Consider the following 20,276-nt stretch of genomic DNA (forward strand, 5'->3'; position numbering starts at 1 on the left):
GAACGGGCGCAGGATGGCAGCAGCACATGACAGAACGGGCACAGGATGGCAGCAGCACATGACAGAACGGGCGCAGGATGGCAGCAGCACATGACAGAACGGGCGCAGGATGGCAGCAGCACATGTCAGAACGGGCGCAGGATGGCCGCAGCACATGACAGAACGGGCGCAGGATGGCAGCAGCCCATGACAGAACGGGCGCAGGATGGCCGCAGCACATGACAGAACGGGCGCAGGATGGCAGCAGCACATGACAGAACGGGCGCAGGATGGCCGCAGCACATGACAGAACGGGCGAAGGATGGCAGCAGCACATGACAGAACGGGCGAAGGATGGCAGCAGCACATGACAGAACGGGCGCAGGATGGCAGCAGCACATGACAGAACGGGCGCAGGATGGGAGCAGCAAATGCAGAACGGGCGCAGGATGGCAGCAGCACATGACAGAACGGGCGCAGGATGGCAGCAGCACGACAGAACGGGCGAAGGATGGCCGCAGCACATGACAGAACGGGCGAAGGATGGCAGCAGCACATGACAGAACGGGCGAAGGATGGCAGCAGCACATGACAGAACGGGCGCAGGATGGCAGCAGCACATGACAGAACGGGCGCAGGATGGCAGCAGCACATGACAGAACGGGCGCAGGATGGCAGCAGCACATGACAGAACGGGCGCAGGATGGCAGCAGCACATGACAGAACGGGCGCAGGATGGCAGCAGCACATGACAGAACGGGCGCAGGATGGCAGCAGCACATGACAGAACGGGCGCAGGATGGCAGCAGCAAATGACAGAACGGGGACGCAGGATGGGAGCAGCAAATGACAGAACGGGCGCAGGATGGGAGCAGCAAATGACAGAATGGAGGCGCAGGATGGGAGCAGCACATGACAGAACGGGGGCGCAGGATGGGAGCAGCACATGACAGGATGGGGGCGCAGGATGGAGCAGCACATACCAGGATGGAGACCATATACCAATATAAATGCTCGCCACCCGGGCGTAGAACGGGTTCAATAGCTAGTTTTATATAATCAATTTTGCTGCACTGCAACATCTCACCACTACACAAAAATAAAAAGCATTACAATTACCATGGTGTGAGAACAGAGTGGTAGTTGAGGTGTTATTGAAATCGGGATGTGGTTTTACGGCTATGAGCTGTGATCTTACAATGCATTCTTTGGACGTTTATTTTTTGTGGGCACAGGTAAAAGATACAGTAAAATAAACTTTTTGCAACAGTACAAATCTTGTGCCCAAAAACCAAATGTGCGGGTTTTCAACCTCACCGAAACCACGTGTGTATCTACCCCATTGCTAGCAAGATAATTTAAGTTTTACAAAACTCTAAGCTGCTTTTGATCTCGCAATAAGGGCAAGTTCACACATGGCATTTTTTTAATGCTAATTTTCAGCTGCTTTGTACAGTACCAGCAAAGCCTATGAGATTTCAGAAATCTAATGCACACATTGGGTAAAATTTTGTGTGATCAGTATTTTGTGCTTTGAAGCTTTTTTTTTTTTTTACATAGGGCATGTCACTTCTTTCAGCGTTTTTCACCCATTGACTTGAATGGATGGTGAAAAACGCTGCAAATATGCAAGGTTGACTTTTCTTGCAGCGTATTTACTGCAGAAAAGTCAAGGAGAGCCGGATGTGACGTCACACTCGGCTCTGCTACATCTAGATGGCAGGCTGCATGATGCGTTCATGCAGCCTGTCATCCAGCTGCCTGTCATTCACTTGAATAGGGGGTCCGACGTTACAGTGTTTGACACGCTGTTATATGTATTACAGCGCGGCAAACACAGCTTCTGATCGGCAGGGAAATCCTCCCCGCCGGTCAGAGAGCAGCAGTTCCCACGCTGTCAGAAGACAACGGGGAGCGATCAGCTGTGATCGGAGGTGTAAATTCACCTCGAATCACTGGTGTCAGCTGATGGGACTACTGATCCCATCATCTGACACCTGCTAACACTAATTACAGTGACAGCAGAAGCGGCGAATAGGAGTATTCATCTGCCGATCTTGTGCTATAAAGTTAAAAAAAAACAAAAAACAAAAAAAAAAAACCCGGCGTGGGTTCCCCCCTAAGGGCTCCTTTCCACTTGAGAGAAAAAAAACGGTCCGATTTACGGACCGAAAAAACGGATGTAACGTATGCGATTGTCATGCGATTTTTTTATCGCAACATCCGTATGACATCCGTATTGCTGTGCGATTTTTACGCACGGGTCTTTTGAAAAGCTGGTAATTCAGCGCAGTGTACAGTAAAATCACACTGACAGGTTAGAGTAGATATATATATGTATATACCACCTATTCTACTGACAGGTTAGAGTAGATATATATATGTATATACCACCTATTCTATGTGTATATATGTCAGGGAGACACCTATATATATTTATATTTAATGCTGCGCTAGATAGCTTAAAAGCCGGTATTTCCTTCACAAACCCGACATGATATGAGACATGGTTTACATACAGTAAACCATCTCATATCTTTTTTTTTTTTTTGCATATTCCACACTACTGTTAGTAGTGTGTATGTGCAAAATTTGGGCGCTCTAGCTATTAAATTTAACCTTCGTCCGGCTGAGTAACAATTGTAACTGTTCCGTTTTAAAATTGCAATAATTTTTTTTCCGAAAAGCCGTAGAGGGCTGAAATTTCGTGACATCTCTGCAGTTTTGGTCCAGAATATATTGGCCAAATTTCAATAAAATATATATATGAAGGTACAATTGTACCTCTGCAGCCTGTTAACGTTGTAAAATTATGCAGCCTGACGAAGGTTAAGGGTGAAATCGCGGAAAAAATTGGCGTGGGCTCCCGTGCAATTTTCTCCGCCAGAGTGGTAAAGCCAGTGACTGAGGGCAGATATTAATAGCCTGGAGAGGGTCCATGGTTATTACCCCCCCCCCCCCCCCCCCAGCTAAAAACATCTGCCCCCAGCCACCCCAGAAAAGGCGCATCTGGTAGATGCGCCTATTCTGATACTTGGCCTCTATCTTCCCATTCCCGTGTAGCGGTGGGACATGGGGTAATGAAGGGTTAATGTCACCTTGCTATTGTAAGGTGACATTAAGCCAGGTTAATAATGGAGAGGCGTCAATTATGACACCTATCCATTATTAATCCAATTGTATGAAATGGTTAAAAAACACACACACACACACATTATTACAAAGTATTTTAATGAAATATGGGAAAATATTCTGTAAAGTCCCCAGGCTCGAGTTCATATGAGGACATCCAACAGAGGGCGCATCACCGCGACTGAAGGTAACTACAGGTCATTGACCTACATTCCATTCATTCCAAGGGGTTTTACAGGCAGGAGCACAGATGCTTTAGCAGAGCTTCTGCTTGTAAAATTAGTTAACCCCTTCAGATGGATTTACAGCGTGGGACGAGACTGATCATCGGAAGGTATGGGATATTGTTTTTTATTTTACCTTTTTTACAGAACGAGGGTCTTCAGGTGGATTACCAGGATAATAAAATATTACAAAAACCTGTGTATTTATTTAATTAAAATACTTTGTAATAATGTGTGTGTTTTTTAACCATTTCATACAATTGGATTAATAATGGATAGGTGTCATAATTGACGCCTCTCCATTATTAACCTGGCTTAATGTCACCTTACAATAGCAAGGTGACATTAACCCTTCATTACCCCATGTCCCACTGCTACACGGGAATGGGAAGAGAGAGGCCAAGTGCCAGGATAGGCGCATCTACCAGATGCGCCTTTTCTGGGGTGGCTGGGGGCAGATGTTTTTAGCCGGGGGGGGGGGGGGGGCAATAACCATGGACCCTCTCCAGGCTATTAATATCTGCCCTCAGTCACTGGCTTTACCGCTCTGGCGGAGAAAATTGCGTGGGAGCCCATGCCAATTTTTTCCGCGATTTAATCCTTTAATTTAATAGCTAGAGCGCCCAAATTTTGCACATACACACTACTAACATTAGTAGTGTGGAATATGCAAAAAAAAAAAAAGGGGGATATGAGATGGTTTACTGTATGTAAACCATGTCTCATATGTCGGGTTTGTGAAGGAGATCGCAAAAGCCGGCAATTGAATTACCGGCTTTTAAGCTATCTAGCGCTGCATTAAATATAAATATATAGGTGTCTCCTTGACATATGTATATGTATATATACCTATTCTATGTGTATATATCTAATCTAACCTGTCAGTGTGATTTTACTGCACACTGCGCTGAATTGCCGGCTTTTCAAAGGACACCGGTGCGTAAAAATTGGACAGCATGGTGCGAGTGCTGTGCGTTTTTTTTCTTGCACCCATTGACTTGCATTGGCGAGTCTAGTCCGAGAATCGCAGCAATACGCAGCATGCTGCGATTTTTTTCTCAGTCCGATTTCGGCTGAGAAAAAAAAAAATCGCAAATGGAATGTCACCTATTGAATAACATTGGTCCGAGTTGTGTGGGGTGGCCCTGGGCTACCGCTCAGATTGCCCGCCGCCATCAGGGCATTACTGCCCTGACTGCGGTATTGGCCCGGTGGGCAGAGGGGGCCTGCATCGGGCCCTGTCTCATCTGCAGCTGAAGTCGGACGCAGGCACAGCGCACACGTTGCCGGCGAGTCTGCGCTGCTGGAGGGAGGTCGCCGCTGGAGCGCCGGTCAGGTGAGAACTCGTTTTTTTGCAAACGGCAATTCGGGGGGCCCGGGGCAATATGCTGGACACACTGGGGCAATGCTGGAGAGTGGGGCAGATTGCTGGACACACTGGGGGCAATGCTGGACACACTGGGGCAGATTGCTGAGCACACTGGGGGCAATGCTGGAGACACTGGGGCAGATTGCTGGACACACTGGGGCAATATGCTGGGGCAATATTGGAGACACTGGGGCAGATTGCTGGACACACTGGGGGCAATGCTGGAGACACTGGGGCAGATTGCTGGACACATTGGGGGCAATATGCTGGAGGCAAGACACTGGGGCAGATTGCTGGACACACTGGGGCAATATGCTGGACATACTGGGGCAGATTGCTGGACACACTGGGGCAATATTGGAGACACTGGGGCAGATTGCTGGACACAGTGGGGCAGAATGCTGGACACACTGGGGGTAACATGCTGGACATTTTGGGGGCAGGATGCTGGACACGCTGGGGGCAGAATGCTGGACACATTGAGGGCAGGATACTGGACACATCGGGGGCAGAGATGCTGGACACATCGGGGGCAGAGATGCTGGACACACTGGGGGCAGGACTGGAGACATGGGCAGAATGTAGAGACGGGGCATGATTGGAGACACAGGGCAGAATGAAAGACATGGGGCAGGATTGGAGACAGATCATGCAGGATCATGAGGCAGGATGGGGAGATCATATGGGGCAGGATGGATACTCATGAGGGCAGGATGGATACTCATGAGGGCAGGATGGGAGAACATATGGCTGGAGCCAGGAAAGAGATACATGGGGCCAGGATGGGGGATATTATTATTACTACCATAGGGGCTAATTAAGGGATATTATTACTGCAGTGATGTATTTATTTTATTTTTTGAGGACACTGTTTTAAATGGGGGGGCTGTCCTGTTACTGTGTAGAGTGACACTATGTCGCCTCTTTTTCTTCATGCGGTGTATGTAGAAGTTGGGAAAAATTAAGTAATGTGTTCTACAAGCGGAGCTCAAAATAACTGTTATTTCCTGCAGAGACGAGTCCTGGCTGGATGAAGTGATGGCGGTCTGTGCTGGATAAAAGACTTCACCTAGAGACGTCACTGGTGAGTCAGTGTTACCTATACACTGACACTATACACTGTATACTATATGCTGAACTGAAGGGTAAATTGACTAGATCAATGGATGTTTGACAGGTTATCGTTTCACACAGCAATTATTTTTCTGGAATAATCTGGTTCAGGTATAGGATGACCCCATCACATGACAAGGGGGCCCACAGTGTCTGAACAGCCCGGGGCCCTGGCTACCCTTAATACACCCCTGCCAGCCAGACAAAACTCACAGCTGGGGGCTGCAATCCCCTGCTGTCAGCTTCAGCAAGGATAGTTATCAAGAATAGAGGGGTCCTCACTTTGTTTAACTATTTAAATAATTAAAGGGACACTGTCACCTGAATTTGGAGGGAACAATCTTCAGCCATGGAGGCGGGGTTTTTGGGTGTTTGATTCACCCTTTCCTTGCATGCTGGCTGCAATATTGGATTGAAGTTCATTCTCTGTCCACCATAGTACACGCCTGCGCAATGCAAGATTGCACTGTGCAGGCATGTACTATGGAGGACAGAGAATGAACTTCAATCCAATATTGCAGCCAGCGGGTAAGGAAAGGGTGAATCAAAAACCCAAAAACCCCGCCTCCATGGCTGAAGATTGTTCCTTCCAAATTCAGGTGACAGTGTCCCTTTAAAAAAACAGAGTGGTGTTCTCCCCATTTTTGACAACTAGCCTTGCTAAAGCTCACGGCTGTGGGCTGGTATTCTTAGGTTGGTAAGGGGCTATTGATATAGGCCCCCCAGCCTAAAAGTAGCAGCCCGCAGCTACCCAGAAAAAGTGAATCTATTAAATACGCCAATTCTGGGGCTTGGCTGCTATTGTAAGGTGACATTAGGCTGGCTTAGTAATGGAGAGGCATCAATAAGACACCTATCCATTACTAATCCTATACTAGTTAAAGGGTTAAATAAACACATGCAGAAAAAAGTCTTTTAATGAAATAAACCACACAGATTTGACCATCTTTTTATTGTTCTGCCATTCCAAGGCGAAGCCCTCGATCTTCTGTAATAAAAATAAAATAAAAAAGCAAAAGTATACTCCCTGATCCATCGTAGTCCGATATAACGAGTGTCCAACGCAGTATCTGGGGGAAATAAAGCCTACAACCAGGAGCGATGCTAATGCTACCGCTCCCGGCTGTAAGCGACTGGGGAATGAATGAGACGGAGTGGGCGCATGCTCAGTAACTAGCGGTGATGTCACCGAGCCTGCGCTCCCTCACAGCCTGACCTGAGGTAACCTCTGCACCGTGGGAAAATGCCAGGGAAGAGGATACCGCAGGTAATGTATCTATTCTATCTATCTACAGGAAGTTGTTTTTCTCTGTGTGCACTCAACTATATGGGCATGCACAAAGAAAAAAAAAAACACACGAAAACCTGCATTTTTGGCGCAGCTTCTTTCCTGCTAAGATGATCAGGTTTTGCTGGAGAAAAAAAAACGCCGCAAAAACGCCCAGTGTGAACCTACCCTAAATCACAAGACCATGATTAATTCTACATCTGCAAAGAGTTTTACCAAGCTTCTAAGTTAGGAAACAATTTATTGATCATTGAGGATTCTGTATAGCTAAGATCACAGGGGATCCTGCAGTCGGACCCCCAGCAACCTCTATACTATGGATAGAGACATTGTACAAAACTTCTATAGGATGCCTCTCTAACCAAGAACATGTGCAGTCTTCACTTGGAAACATAGGTGTGTGTATGGTCTTGGAAGCCTCTTGATGTTCTGCAATAGGAAGTACTCATGGACAGAAAAGTTTTGTAACCCATGTTCGCACTCTCTGCCTGCTCAGTCATCGAGGGTTTTATTTTTTTATAAGTGTTGCTGGCAATCAAGCCAACATTTTTTTATTCCAAAGACAAATATGCCACATTTTGCCGTGGCGAGAGATTTTCTTGAGAGTGTGAAAAAATTGTCAGCTTTCTGCAAGAGACCTAAGGGGTAACATTCTCCTTGTGGAGAGTGACATGCTGGTGTAAGGAGACTTATAGGCCCTGCAATGGTTATCAGGGAAATCAAATAAGCAAATAACGTCTTCACAGAGGAAGAGGACTAACTAATGCCACCTTTTCGAAAGAAGCAATCCTAAAAGTTAATATCAACCATTTAACAAGCAGAATCAAATGGAGAGGCTCTTTACAGGGTCTTTGAAAAGAGGCTTTTAAAGTCACCCCCAAAAAGTGACTATATGCAAATCTACTGCCCATTGTCAAAGGGAGTGGAAACCTAAGCAGTGTTTCTTGCTCCATCTGGGTGGATATACAACTGCTGCTGCTAATTACCCACCAGTGATTGCCTGTTCATCTACACTAAGCAGAAAGTACATCGATTCAGCAGATGATGATGGTTAACCCTAGACAAGAAGAGATGGGTAGGTTGAGAATTACTTGGAACATTTTATACCTTTTAGTTTTTTGTTTTTTCCCCTTTAAGTGGCTAAATAGCTTTTCTCTTTCGCTTCATTGGGTGACACAGAAAACCATGGTGTATGCTGCTGCTGCTGCCGCCACTAGGAGGTTGACACTATGCAAAAAAAAAAAAAAAAAGGTTAGCTCCTCCCCTGCAGTATATTACCACCAACTGGCAAAAAGCTAATCAGTTTTAGCTTAGTACCGGTAGGAGGTGAACACAGGGCTGCCCTCAGTCCCCGTTTCTACCTTAGGTTTTTTGTTATGTTTTATTAATGATTTCTATTTTTCAGATACAGCTTGTGATATGGGCGACAGTGTAATTGGTCACACCGCTCTCCCCACTAGAGACCAGGAGCACAGTGTGGAATTGCATCACTACTGTACCCTCTCGTGTCTACAAGGCAGGACCCCATGCCCCCTAACACATCAAGAGTGTTTGGAGCATCCGCAAAATAGAAGATGCATACTGGTACTTTGCCACTACTCCCTGCACCGCCCGCCCTCCAGAGCCAGTCATGCAGGGTAGGAAGACTGAATCGGTACCCGACGGCCACCAAAGACATTCAGTGGCCCAGAGGTCTACCATGCAAGTCCGTCTTCCAGGACCAGTTTGCAAAGAGGGATGCAGGATCTTTAGGACAGGTATTCCATGTAACATTTTTAAGGATTCTAGACCAAGGAGTAAAATAGCTGGCATCCGGTCCTATCCCAGCTCTCATCAATCCCCCCCCCCGCACGGTTGGAAAGGCTTCCTGATCCTGCCAGCGGGTCACAATTACCCTCCTCAGATGCGTCGGCTGTTAACCCCTCGCATATCAAGAAGTTCCAAAAAAAGCGCACCCGCATTAGTTCACCAACCAGCACAACATCTCCATCACCGTCCTCCAGTTCTCTCCCTCATCCGACGCTCCAGAGGTGCTAGAGTCAGACCTACGTTCTGAGTCAGATTCAGATCTGGACCCCGCACAGGTCTCCAAACTGCATGACACGATGGATAGTTTAATTGTCGGCGTTAATGAGATTCTTAACATTAAGAGATCGCTCCCTCTGAGCAGACTGTCTTTCTGGAAAATTAAGCACCCTCCCCATGCCTTTGCCAACCACGAGTTCAACAGGATCTTTGCAGTGAAATGGCAGCAACTAGACAAGCATTTCGAGAGACGAAAACACATGAGTGCCCTGTATCTTTTTGAACCTGACCTGCTTGACAAGTGACAGCGTCTCCTTCAGTGGACCCTCCGGTCTCTGTCTGCCGGTTCATCCTTAAAGGAACCCTCCGACAGACACATTGAATCTCTGGCCAAGTCCACCTTTGAGGCCGCGGGTTCTTCCCTCTGCCCGCCCTTTGCGGCTCACTGGGTAGCCAAGGCAGTCTACTCTCTGCCTGGGCAAAACATCTGTCAGGGTATAGTCGATGGTGCCCCTGCAGATGAGCTGGCAGACCAAATCGGCCACGTGGGAAAATATCTCTTGATCGCGTCCCTTGATGCAGCCGCCTGTTCAGCCCTAGCAGCCGGCAACATCACCATTGGCAGGGTCCTTTGGTTGAAAGCCTGGAACGCGGACTCTGCTTCAAATAAGTCCCTCACGGGTCTTCCTTTCCATGGTTCTCATCTCTTTGGAGAAGAGCTGGACAAGACAATTTCCAATGCCACGGGAGGGAAGAGTACATCTCTACCACAACAGAGTCAAAAGTCCGCCCCGTTGCAGTTCTTTTTCATTCCTTTCGGAGGTTCCCACCACAAAGTAACCCCGACAGGACAAATCCCCAGTGCGTCAACAAAGGAAAAGACTTTTTTAAGCCAACCTTGACCTGGCGTTCAAGACCTGCTCAACGCTGGCCTTCCAGGTCAGGCACCAACAGATTCTCCTCAGCATGACAGGTCATCCCCACGTGGGAAGTCTCTCACGGTGGGCGGTCTCCTCCTTCAGTTTTGGGATGAGTGGCTATCCGCAGTAGACGACACCTGGGTCTGACACGTTGTCTCCTATGGTTAAAAGATAGTTTTCTACTCTCCCTCGATTTCGGTGTTTTGTTTTTTTTGAGTCCCGTCCACTGAACAATGCCTCGCTCATTCCGGGTTTTTCAAGTTAATCAACTCCCTCCTCAAGGCCGGCATCATCGCCTCCGTTCCCACACTTCTCAGGTTTTTATTCAAACCTGTTTGTGGTTCCAAAAAAGGACGGCTCAGCTTGTCCCATCCTGGACCTCAAATTACTAAACAAATATGTGTGTGTGTCACTTCAAGATGGAGTCCCTTTGATCTGTAATAGCCTCCATGGAGCCAGAGGAATTTCTCTGCTCGGTGCACATTCCCATTTTTCCCCCACACCAGAGATTCCTTTAATTCGCCATTCAGGGTCTTCATTTCCAATTCACAGTGCTGCCGTTTGGCTTAGCCAACACCCCCAGTTTTGACGAAAGTAAAGGCAACAGCGATGGCCATTCTACGCTGCAGGGGCCATCCTCATCATTCCCTAGCTGGACGACATCCTCCTCAAGGCCACAACCCCCTCGGCGTGCAAGGTGAGTCTGCAGATCACTCTGGACACTCTCGTCTCGGCTGGATTGTCAACACTGCGAAGACTCTCTGATCCCGGTCCATCGTCTGTAAATGCTCTTCGACAAGCTAAGATTTTCCTACCCAAGGAAAAGTCTCTAGCACTTATGCGCGGAGTTCGGTCCCTCAGAGGCTGCTCTCCCCGCTTCTGCATGAGCTTTCTAGGCAAGATGGTTGCTTCAATGTAAGCCGTTTCGTTTGCTCAGTGTCACACGCGTACTCTCCAACTCTTCCTTCTGACGAGATAGGACAAGTCGACCTGTTCCCTGGATCGGTTTGTCTCAATCCACCCACGGATAAAGCAGTCCCTGAAAAGGTGGGAGTGTTCCCAGTCGGTCCATCACGGGAGGTCTTTTCTTCTCATTAGTTGGAAGATAGTAACAACGGACGCCAGCCTTCTTTGCTGGGGAGCAGTGTTCCAAGATTTGACTGTCCAGAGTCAGTGATCATCTCAGGAATCATCCCTTCCGATCAACATTCTGGAACTCCGAGCAATATTTCTCGCCCTGCTTCATTGGCTGGATCTTCTTCACGGATGTACAATTCGAGTTCAGTCCGACAATGCCACGGCGGTGGCGTTATGTCAACCATCAAGGGGGAACTCGAAGTAGGGCAATGATGTCAGAGGTCGCTCAGATCCTGTCCTGGGCTGAGCAGAATGTCCCAGCAATTTCCGCGGTGCACATCCCAGGAATCTAAAATTGGGCGGCAGACTTTCTCAGCCGAGAGGGTCTCACCACAGGTGAATGGTCACTAAATCTGTCAGTCTTTCACAGGATCTGTCTCAGATGGGGGACTCCGGAAGTCGACCTCATGGTGCCCAGACTCAACCACAAGGTTCGTCAGTTTGTGTCCAGATCTCGCAATCTGCTAGCGATCGGATCCGATGAACTAGCGATGCCCTGGGCACAGTTCTCCCTTCCATTCCCACCTCTACAGCTGATCCCCAGGGTAATTAAAAAGATAAACGCAGAGGGAATACCCTTCATACTCATTGCCCCGGCTTGGCCACAAAGACCCTGGTACGCAAAGTTGGTCAACCTTCTAGCGGACACGCCGTGTAGGGGCCCCTCTTCCACCTGAGTTCTCAGTCGCTCAATTTAACGGCATGGCTGTTGAAGCCGCAGTTTTGAAGTCGGCTGGGTTCTCTGATCAGGTCATCCAGACCATGATTAAAGCAAGGAAGCCTTCATCCTCTCGCATCTACAACCGTACATGGAAAGCATTTTTTTCCGCTGGTGTGAGTCCCATCAGATCGCTCCAATTGTTTTTCACCTCCCATCCATTTTGTCTTTTCTGTAATCGGGTCTGGAGTCCAGACTGTCCCTTCGTTCCATTAAGGGACAAACGTTGGCTCTGTCCATTTTGTTCCAAAGGAATTTGGCGGTTTGCCGACAGCTCAAAACACTCATTCAGGGAGCTGCTCACTCTGGTCCCCCCTACCAGCCCCCAGTGGTTCCCTTGGGTTCTTAATTGGGTACTCTATGTCTTACAGGATTCTCTTATCTGTTACAGTCGTGTTATGCTCTCTACTCTTCTACTGCTTTCTCACCAACTGATTAGTTTTCTGCCAGTTGGGTATATACTGCTGGGGAGGAGCTAACCCTTTTTTTTGCATAGTGTCAACCTCCTAGTGGCAGCAGCATACACCCATGGTTTCCTGTGTCCCCCCAATGAAGGCTCCGAGAAAGATTTTACAATGAGTACCCAAAATCTTACTTTTTTTTTTTTTTTAAAAACACCTCCATTTTGAAGAGCAACAGAGGAACGGCACAATACAAAGTTTTAAGAAAAAAATGTTTTAACATTGCTAGATCATGGACAACATAAGCATTTAGTAACACAGATGTCAGGAAACCTATAAAGACTAAGCGCACATATCAAATATATACATTTTAATGTTGAATTATATACAGAATAAGCCTTTAATGGCTTGACAATTTCCAAATGCAAGTTGTCTGGCAATCGGATCACAGCTTCCACATTAGACAAACCAATGTTTATTTTTTTAAATACAATAACTGATATCGCAGCAGTTTTACAATAAAAAAACAGCAGTTTTAGGTTCAATGGTTAATCCGTCCCAATAGAAAATAAATATTGGTCAGCTGTACAATACGACTATATAGAGTATAGCGAGATCTAGCAACTCATCTCTGTGAATGGGGATTACAATGTTTATCCCGAGCACATGCTGATGGACGCAAGCCGATAACTGACTGCACGAGGTTCATTTCCCCAAAAGTACTGTACCAAAAGAGAAGAGCACTAGATTTTACAGCAGGTTATTTAATAGATACCGATCTGTGTTCGAGTCACACGGCAGCATTGAGAAGCCCCCCCCCAGCTTCCATCCCAAACACTTATCTTCCTTTTCAGGGGGTCAATCAGGATAAAATAAAAATCTTATTTATGTTACAGAGTTATTGGACTTATTGCCAAATACATCCAATGAAAATCTGTGACTAATGATTTAACAAACATTCATATATTTGTGGAAAAATAAAACGGTCTTGATATTCAGCTTTTTTCGGTTGCTCATTAAATGATGGATATTAAAAAGGGAGTAAAAATGTCAAGAGAAACAAAAGTGTCTATATAAGACAACAGGTTGCAGCCCTTTTTCAAGGTATTACAACAAATGAACAGGTGGTTTATCAGATGAAAAAAAAAAAGCAGCTCCGATGCACTCACTCAGTTTTGAGGTTTCTTTTTCCTTGTAAGCCAAATCCAAAACAAAAATCAGCAAAACAGTACTGTGTGAAGAAAGGTTATGTCTGAAAGTGACAAAATGTTGCCTTATTTTGACCTTGGGCATCTAGCGATATGTATCACAACTGCAAGAAAACTGTATACTACAGAAACACCAGAGGGAGAGACAGCCTCAACATCGGCATATTACATCGCGTGGATCCAGTCCCATAGAGAACAAGAGTCTTTACACCTCCTTCATGTTTGATTCGGTAGAGACAACATGTAAGATTACCACATAATAGAATAAAGTAGGGGGTTGTGTAAAATCAGAAAAGCAGACCAGTCTTCAAATGCTAAAAATCACAAGTGAATCAGAAGTCTGTTCTTCATATGTACAAGAGGCATGGAGCATAAGTGCAAACAGTTTGGAAAAATTGGAAGTTTTAATATGAACATGGACTTGAAAAATGCCACGAGATGCTACTTTACAGCAGCTGTAGTTTTTTTTTTTTTTTTTAACCGTACCAGTTGCCACGCTGGTTTACTTGTATGCCTAAATACTGTGATGACGATCTTTAAGAGTCCAATAGCTGAGAGGTTACTATTAAATGGGGAAGGGGGGGGGGGGGGGGGGGAGAAATAAAAATCACATTGTCTACACGAAAGGCCCGATCTTACAGGAGTCTGAAAACTGTGGAGTTCTGAGCATCTGCAGAAATCTGGGATTGCAATATACTTGCTCTTCAATGTTCAAATTACGGCAAAGATGTAATTTCAGAATATGAATTTTTTAAATTATGCGCCAATGTGCTTTATTTCACAAGACCAATTTTCTTTGCTTCCGTTTCGTATATTAGTAGCCTCCACATTTTTACTATGAATACTTCTGCTTCTTCATCCAGCACCTGTGGGACGGGAAAAGAAAAAAAACAAACAAACTGTTACACAAAAAATAATAAAAAAAATCTGCAAATAAGGAATAAATAATTCCCATTAACAGATTTCCAAACAATTATGAACTTAAACATGTGCAATCACACAGGGAAAAAAATACTTACCATGGCAACATCGTCTAGAATGCTTTGAGGTGAACTGTGAGCCATTACCTATCAAGTGAAAAAAAAACAGTCAAATATCCATAATGTAATATTAGTTACCCAACTTCCTCAAACATTTCATAAGAACCTTTGGGGTTGAAACTAAGGGTGCGTTTACAATTACAGATTTTGTAACTAAACACCCGCTGATAGGCAAATATTCATCAATCGGTGTTCGCTTAACAGTCCGTTTATACAGGCGAAACAAGCATCAGATGCAAACTGGGCGGTCTGTAACAGGCCGCTTGGTGCGCACAGGCCGAGCAGGGCGAACCCTGTTTATATAGGGACATGTGCAGCCGGGAATGATTCTCTTTTGGGAGAACCTAAAAATCATGTCACCAAACAAGCAAACATGTGGCTCATTTATCAGGCTATCGGCAGCCTGTTTAAACTGCACGGTTATCATAAAACAATAGTCATGCACATTAAAAAGGTTAACAACCCTGATATAGGGATAGGTCAGCAATATTTATTAGCGGGGTGTCATCTGATAATAAAAGCCAATCTGCACGATCCGGAAGTGGATAGTAAACCATGTGATGAAGAGTTGGAGTTCTATACATCCAGCGCCTGCTGGAGCTGCAAAAACAGCTGATCAGTGGGGGTGTCAGACCCCCTACTGATCTGAAAATAATGATTTATCAATAGCACAGTAGAGAAAAACTTTTGTAATGACTGAAAGGTTGAACTTCAGTAAAGGATCTACCCAATCATTTCTTATTACAGAGCAGGACGTATATGACAGGCCAATCAATCATCATCAAGACTTAAGTTTTTTTGTTTTTTTTTTATCTTGAATTTGATTTAAAATTGTTCCTAAGGTGCAACTAAGGGCCAATATTAACATTTTAAAGGGAACCTGTCACCCCGTTTTTTCAGATTGAGATATAAATACTGTTAAATAGGGCCTGCGCTGTGCGTTACTATAGTGTATGTAGTGTACCCTGATTCCCCACCTATGCTGAGAAATACATTACCAAAGTCGCCGTTTTCGCCTGTCAATCAGGCTGGTCAGGTCGGGTGGGCGTGGTGACATCGCTCTTTTCTTCCCCAGCTTTCCGTTGGTGGCGTAGTGGTGTGCGCATGTCGCAGTGACGAAGCCATTTTCCTGAAGCCCCGTGCAGCAGAGCACTCCATCTGCGCACGCGCGGCCCCAGGAAGATGGCCGCCCCCACCGATGACAGGGGGTAACAGCGCAGATCGCGCGCTGCTTCTTCACGTGCGCGCAGTGGATTCGTCACTGCGACATGCGCACACCAGTACGCCACCAACGGAAAGCTGGGGAAGAAAAGAGCGATGTCACTACGCCCACCTGACCTGACCAGCCTGATTGACAGGCGAAAACGGCGACTTTGGTAATGTATTTCTCAGCATAGGTGGGGAATCAGGGTACACTACATACACTATAGTAACGCACAGCGCAGGCCCTATTTAACAGTATTTATATCTCAATCTGAAAAAACGGGGTGACAGGTTCCCTTTAATATTAAACCATTGTACAGTAGTATCGAATAACCACAGTAATTTACTTAGGAATCTCAGTACTAAGACCTGGTAATAATAGAAAACTTAAGCAGCGGAGATCAGCAGCGTTCCTTCACAAGTTATCATGCAGTAACGAAACTGTCAAAAAGACAGCTGCGGAGAGTACAACTCTAGATTCCAAAAACAAGCGGACTCTACAAATTAATAAAAATAAAAATATCCAAGGCACTTGTATAAGAGAAGGAGCAATTTCTTAGTTTTCCTTACTTTGGAACACACAAAATCAACTAGGGTAGCTTCTTCTTCGCCAATATATTCAATGATCTTCTTATTAATCCAGGGCCTAATTCTTCGCTCCATTAATGTCTAAAGACGTCACAAATTAGAGAAATTGTATCACAAATTATTAAAAGTCATCTGTATAACCACGACTGAAAATACTTGCGAGCGAACGTGTACTGATAAGGTGTTATCAGGATATGCTTGTGTGCTAACCGAGTGACTTCAGTGTGCTCGAAAAATATGTTTCGAGTCCCAGCGGCTGCATGTCTCGCCACTGTTTGGCATCCGCAACACATGCAGGGATTACCTAACAAACAGACAATCCCTGCATGTGTTGCGGCTGTCGAACAGCAGCAGGGACATGAACATATTTTATGAGCATGCTATAGACACTGTTAGCACTCAAGCACGCTCGGGTAACACCTTGTTCGAGCACGTTTACTCATCACTACTTGCCAACACTCTTGGGATGCAATAGGTTCAAGTACAACTGCTTCTCACTAAATTAAAATACCAAAAAGTTAATTTCAGTTCTTCAATACAAAAAGTGAAACTATATTTAGAGTCATTACAAACAGAGTAATCTATTTCAAGTGTTTATTTCTGTTAATGATTATGGCTTACAGCCAATGAAATCCAAAAAGTCATTATCTCAGTAAATTAGAAATCCAAAATGTTGGCCTACTGAAATGTATGTTCAGTAAATACACACAATACTTGGTCGGGGCTCCTTTTGCATCAATTATTGCATCACTGCGGTGTGGCATGAAGGCGATCAGCCTGTGGCACTGCTGAGGTGTTATGGAAGCCCAGGTTGCTTTGATAGCAGCCTCCAGCTCGTCTGCATTGTTGGATCAGGCAAGTTTCCTGGCCAATTAAGCATTGTGATACTGTTGCTTTTCAACCAGGTATTGGTACTTTTCGCAGTGTGGACAGGTGCCAAGTGCTGCTGAAGTATGAACTTTCCATCTTCAAAAAGCTTGTCAGCAGATGGAAGAATGAAGTGCTCTAAAATCTCCTTGTAGACGGCTGCGCTAACTTTGGTTTTGATAAAACACAGTGGACCTACACCAGCAGATGACATGGCTCCCCCCAAACCATCACTGATTTTGGAAACTTCACACTAGACCTCAAGCAGCTTGGATTGTGGCCTCTCCACTCTTCCTCCAGACTCTGGGAACTTGATTTCCAAATTAAATGCAACATTTACTTTCATCTGAAAAGAACACCTTGGACCACTGAGCAACAGTCCTGTTCCTTTTCTCCTTGGCCCAGATAAGACACTTCTGGCGTTGTCTATAAGTCATGAGTGGCTTGACACAAGGAATGCGATACTTGCAGCCCATGTCCTGGATACGTCTGTGTGTGGTGGCTCTTCAAGCAATGACTCCAGCAGCAGTCCACTCCTTGTGAATCTCCCCAAAATTTTTGAATGGCCTTTTCTAAAACCATCCTTTCTAATCTGTGGTTATCCTGGTTGCTTGTTCACCTCTTTTACCAAACTTTTTCCTTCCCCTTAACTTTCCATTAATATGCTTGGATGCAGCACTCTGAACAGCCAGCTTCTTTAGCAATGACCTTTTGTGGCTTACCCTCCTTGTGGAGTGTGTCAATGACTGCCTTCTGGGCATCTGTCAAGTCAGCCAGTCTTCGCCATAATTGTGGAGCCTACGGAAACAGACTTAAGGTACCTTCACACTGAACGATATCGCTAGCGATCCGTGACGTTGCAGCGTCCTGGCTAGCGATATCGTTCAGTTTGACACGCAGCAGCGATCTGGATCCTGCTGTGCCATCGTTGGTCGGAGCAGAAAGTCCAGCACTTTATTTCGTCGCTATACCTCCCGCAGACATCACTGAATCGGCGTGACGCCGATTCAGCGATGTCTTCACTGGTAACCAGGGTAAACATCGGGTTACTAAGCGCAGGGCCGCGCTTAGTAACCCAATGTTTACGCTGATAACCAGCGTAAACGTAGAAAAAAACAAACACTATATACTTACATGCCGGTGTCTGTCCCCCGGCGCTGTGCTTTCCTGCACAGGCTGTGAGCGCCGGCCAGCCGTAAAGCACAGCGGTGACGTCACCGCTCTGCTTTACGGCTGGCCGGCGCTGACAGTGCAGAGAAGCACAGCGCCGGAGGACAGACACCGGAATGTAAGTATGTAGTGTTTGTTTTTTTTACGTTTACGCTGGTAACAAGGGTAAACATCGGGTTACTAAGCGCGGCATCGTTGGTCGCTGGAGAGCTGTCTGTGTGACAGCTCTCCAGCGACCACACAGCGACGCTGCAGCGATCGGGATCATTGTCTAGATCGCTGCAGCGTCGCTTAATGTGATGGTACCTTAAGGGACCTTTTTAGACACTTAGAAAGTCTTTGCAGGTGTTTTATGTTAATTATTCTAAATTACTGAGATAATGACACTTGGGTTCTCGTTGGCTGTAAGCCATAATCTACGTTAACAGAAATAAATAGATCATTGTCTGTAATGACTCTATAGAATATATGAGATTCACTTTTTGTATTGAAGAACTGAAATTAACTTTTTGCTGAAATTCTAATTTAGTAAGAAGCACTTGCATATGTTAATCATATGTACAGTTTACAAATGAAGAGCCCACAGTTTTATTCACATTAAAATGGGTTAAGTCATTTTTTTGAAAGACAAAAAACAAAGAAAAAAAGTGCTATTGGCTACACTTCAACCTATACAATTATAACCAAAGTGGAGGAGTAATCGAACATACATAGTTTTAATGAACTAAAGAGGATTCAAAAAAACTTCTAATTTATTATTTTTTGATCCAATTCTTTGCTCCTTCAAGCTTAGGAGTCCAATGGGTGGACCTAATCATTTTATGTATGTATTTTAAAAATGACCTTGTAATGCCCAGAATAAGAGGAGATCAGTAAATTACACAGAATCTTACCCCATAAAACTATACATCAATAGGTTCTGTTCCTCCTGCTTTATAATATGCCACTGGCAGATCCATCAAGTCATTTAACCTGTCAGCAGGATTTAGGCCAATTAACTAAAGGCACGGCCATAATGGCGCTGTGATGGCAATTAATCTAATACCTGATGTGAAGTGGCTAATGAATATGCACCTTGTGAAGTTTTCATAAAATGACAGTCTTGTGTGCTTCAGGGTGGTACGTGGGGGCAGGGTCTTCTGGTTCAGCGCCCCCCCATCAGCCTCCTCTGCTTCTTGTACAGGTCACGGATTGTTCAGTGACCTGCCTTCTTTTTAAAATTCTGTGCCGCCATCAGAGGGTGGCGCATTTCCAGTGAGAGTTAAGAGTCCTGTGTGCGTGATTTCAATAAAATGGTGCCAGATGCACAGATTGAGATTTCCGTTCTGTGAAAGATTTACTGAGCTGAAACCTTAATCTGCGCATGCGCCACCTCCGGCGGCAATTTTATTGAAGCCTTGCACACAGGACACAGACTCACACTGCACACGTGCCGCCCACACAATGCTGGCACTGCAGAGTTTTAAAAAGGAAGCAGGTCACTGAATAATTAGAGACCTGTACAAGAAGCAGAGAAGGCTGGTGGGGGGGCGGAGAACCAGAAGAAGATCCTTCCTCCACGTCCTGCCCCCAAGCACACAAAACGTCATTTTATGAAAACTTCACAATGTGCGTATTGATCAGCCACGGAGCGGGTCCCTTCACATCAGGCATCAAATTAATCAGCATCTCAGCACCATTATGGCCGTGCCTTTCGTTTATAGAGCTAAATCCTGCTGACAGGTTCTTTTTAAAGCGACCGGATCTGTTAGGGCTCAGGTTTGTCCTGGTGTGTCACAATCATTGTTTAAGGGGTATTCCTATCACAAAGATCCTATCCCAATATGCAGCAGGTGTAATAATATTAGCAAATACCTACAATGAGAAATGTATAGTTCTTCTGATTTGCCATGTC

The 20,276-nt window shown here is 45.5% G+C and overlaps 1 protein-coding gene across 10 annotated transcripts in view; it reads right to left on the bottom strand.

Moving 5' to 3' along the window:
• Positions 1 to 12,661: 12,661 nt before the first annotated feature.
• Positions 12,662 to 20,276, bottom strand: part of RBM25 (RNA binding motif protein 25) — a 100,854-nt gene continuing 93,239 nt past the window's right edge. For all 10 annotated transcript variants that reach the window (XM_069731218.1, XM_069731160.1, XM_069731202.1 and 7 more), the window contains 3 exons: positions 16,328 to 16,426; positions 14,534 to 14,581; positions 12,662 to 14,380 (listed from right to left, as the gene is read on the bottom strand). In XM_069731218.1, the coding sequence (XP_069587319.1) occupies positions 14,288 to 14,380; positions 14,534 to 14,581; positions 16,328 to 16,426 (240 nt within the window). In that variant the 3' untranslated portion in view covers positions 12,662 to 14,287. The remainder of the gene's footprint in view (positions 14,381 to 14,533; positions 14,582 to 16,327; positions 16,427 to 20,276) is intronic.

The sequence above is a fragment of the Ranitomeya imitator genome, chromosome 1 (genome assembly GCF_032444005.1).
Source record: "Ranitomeya imitator isolate aRanImi1 chromosome 1, aRanImi1.pri, whole genome shotgun sequence".
Lineage (NCBI taxonomy): Eukaryota > Metazoa > Chordata > Amphibia > Anura > Dendrobatidae > Ranitomeya > Ranitomeya imitator.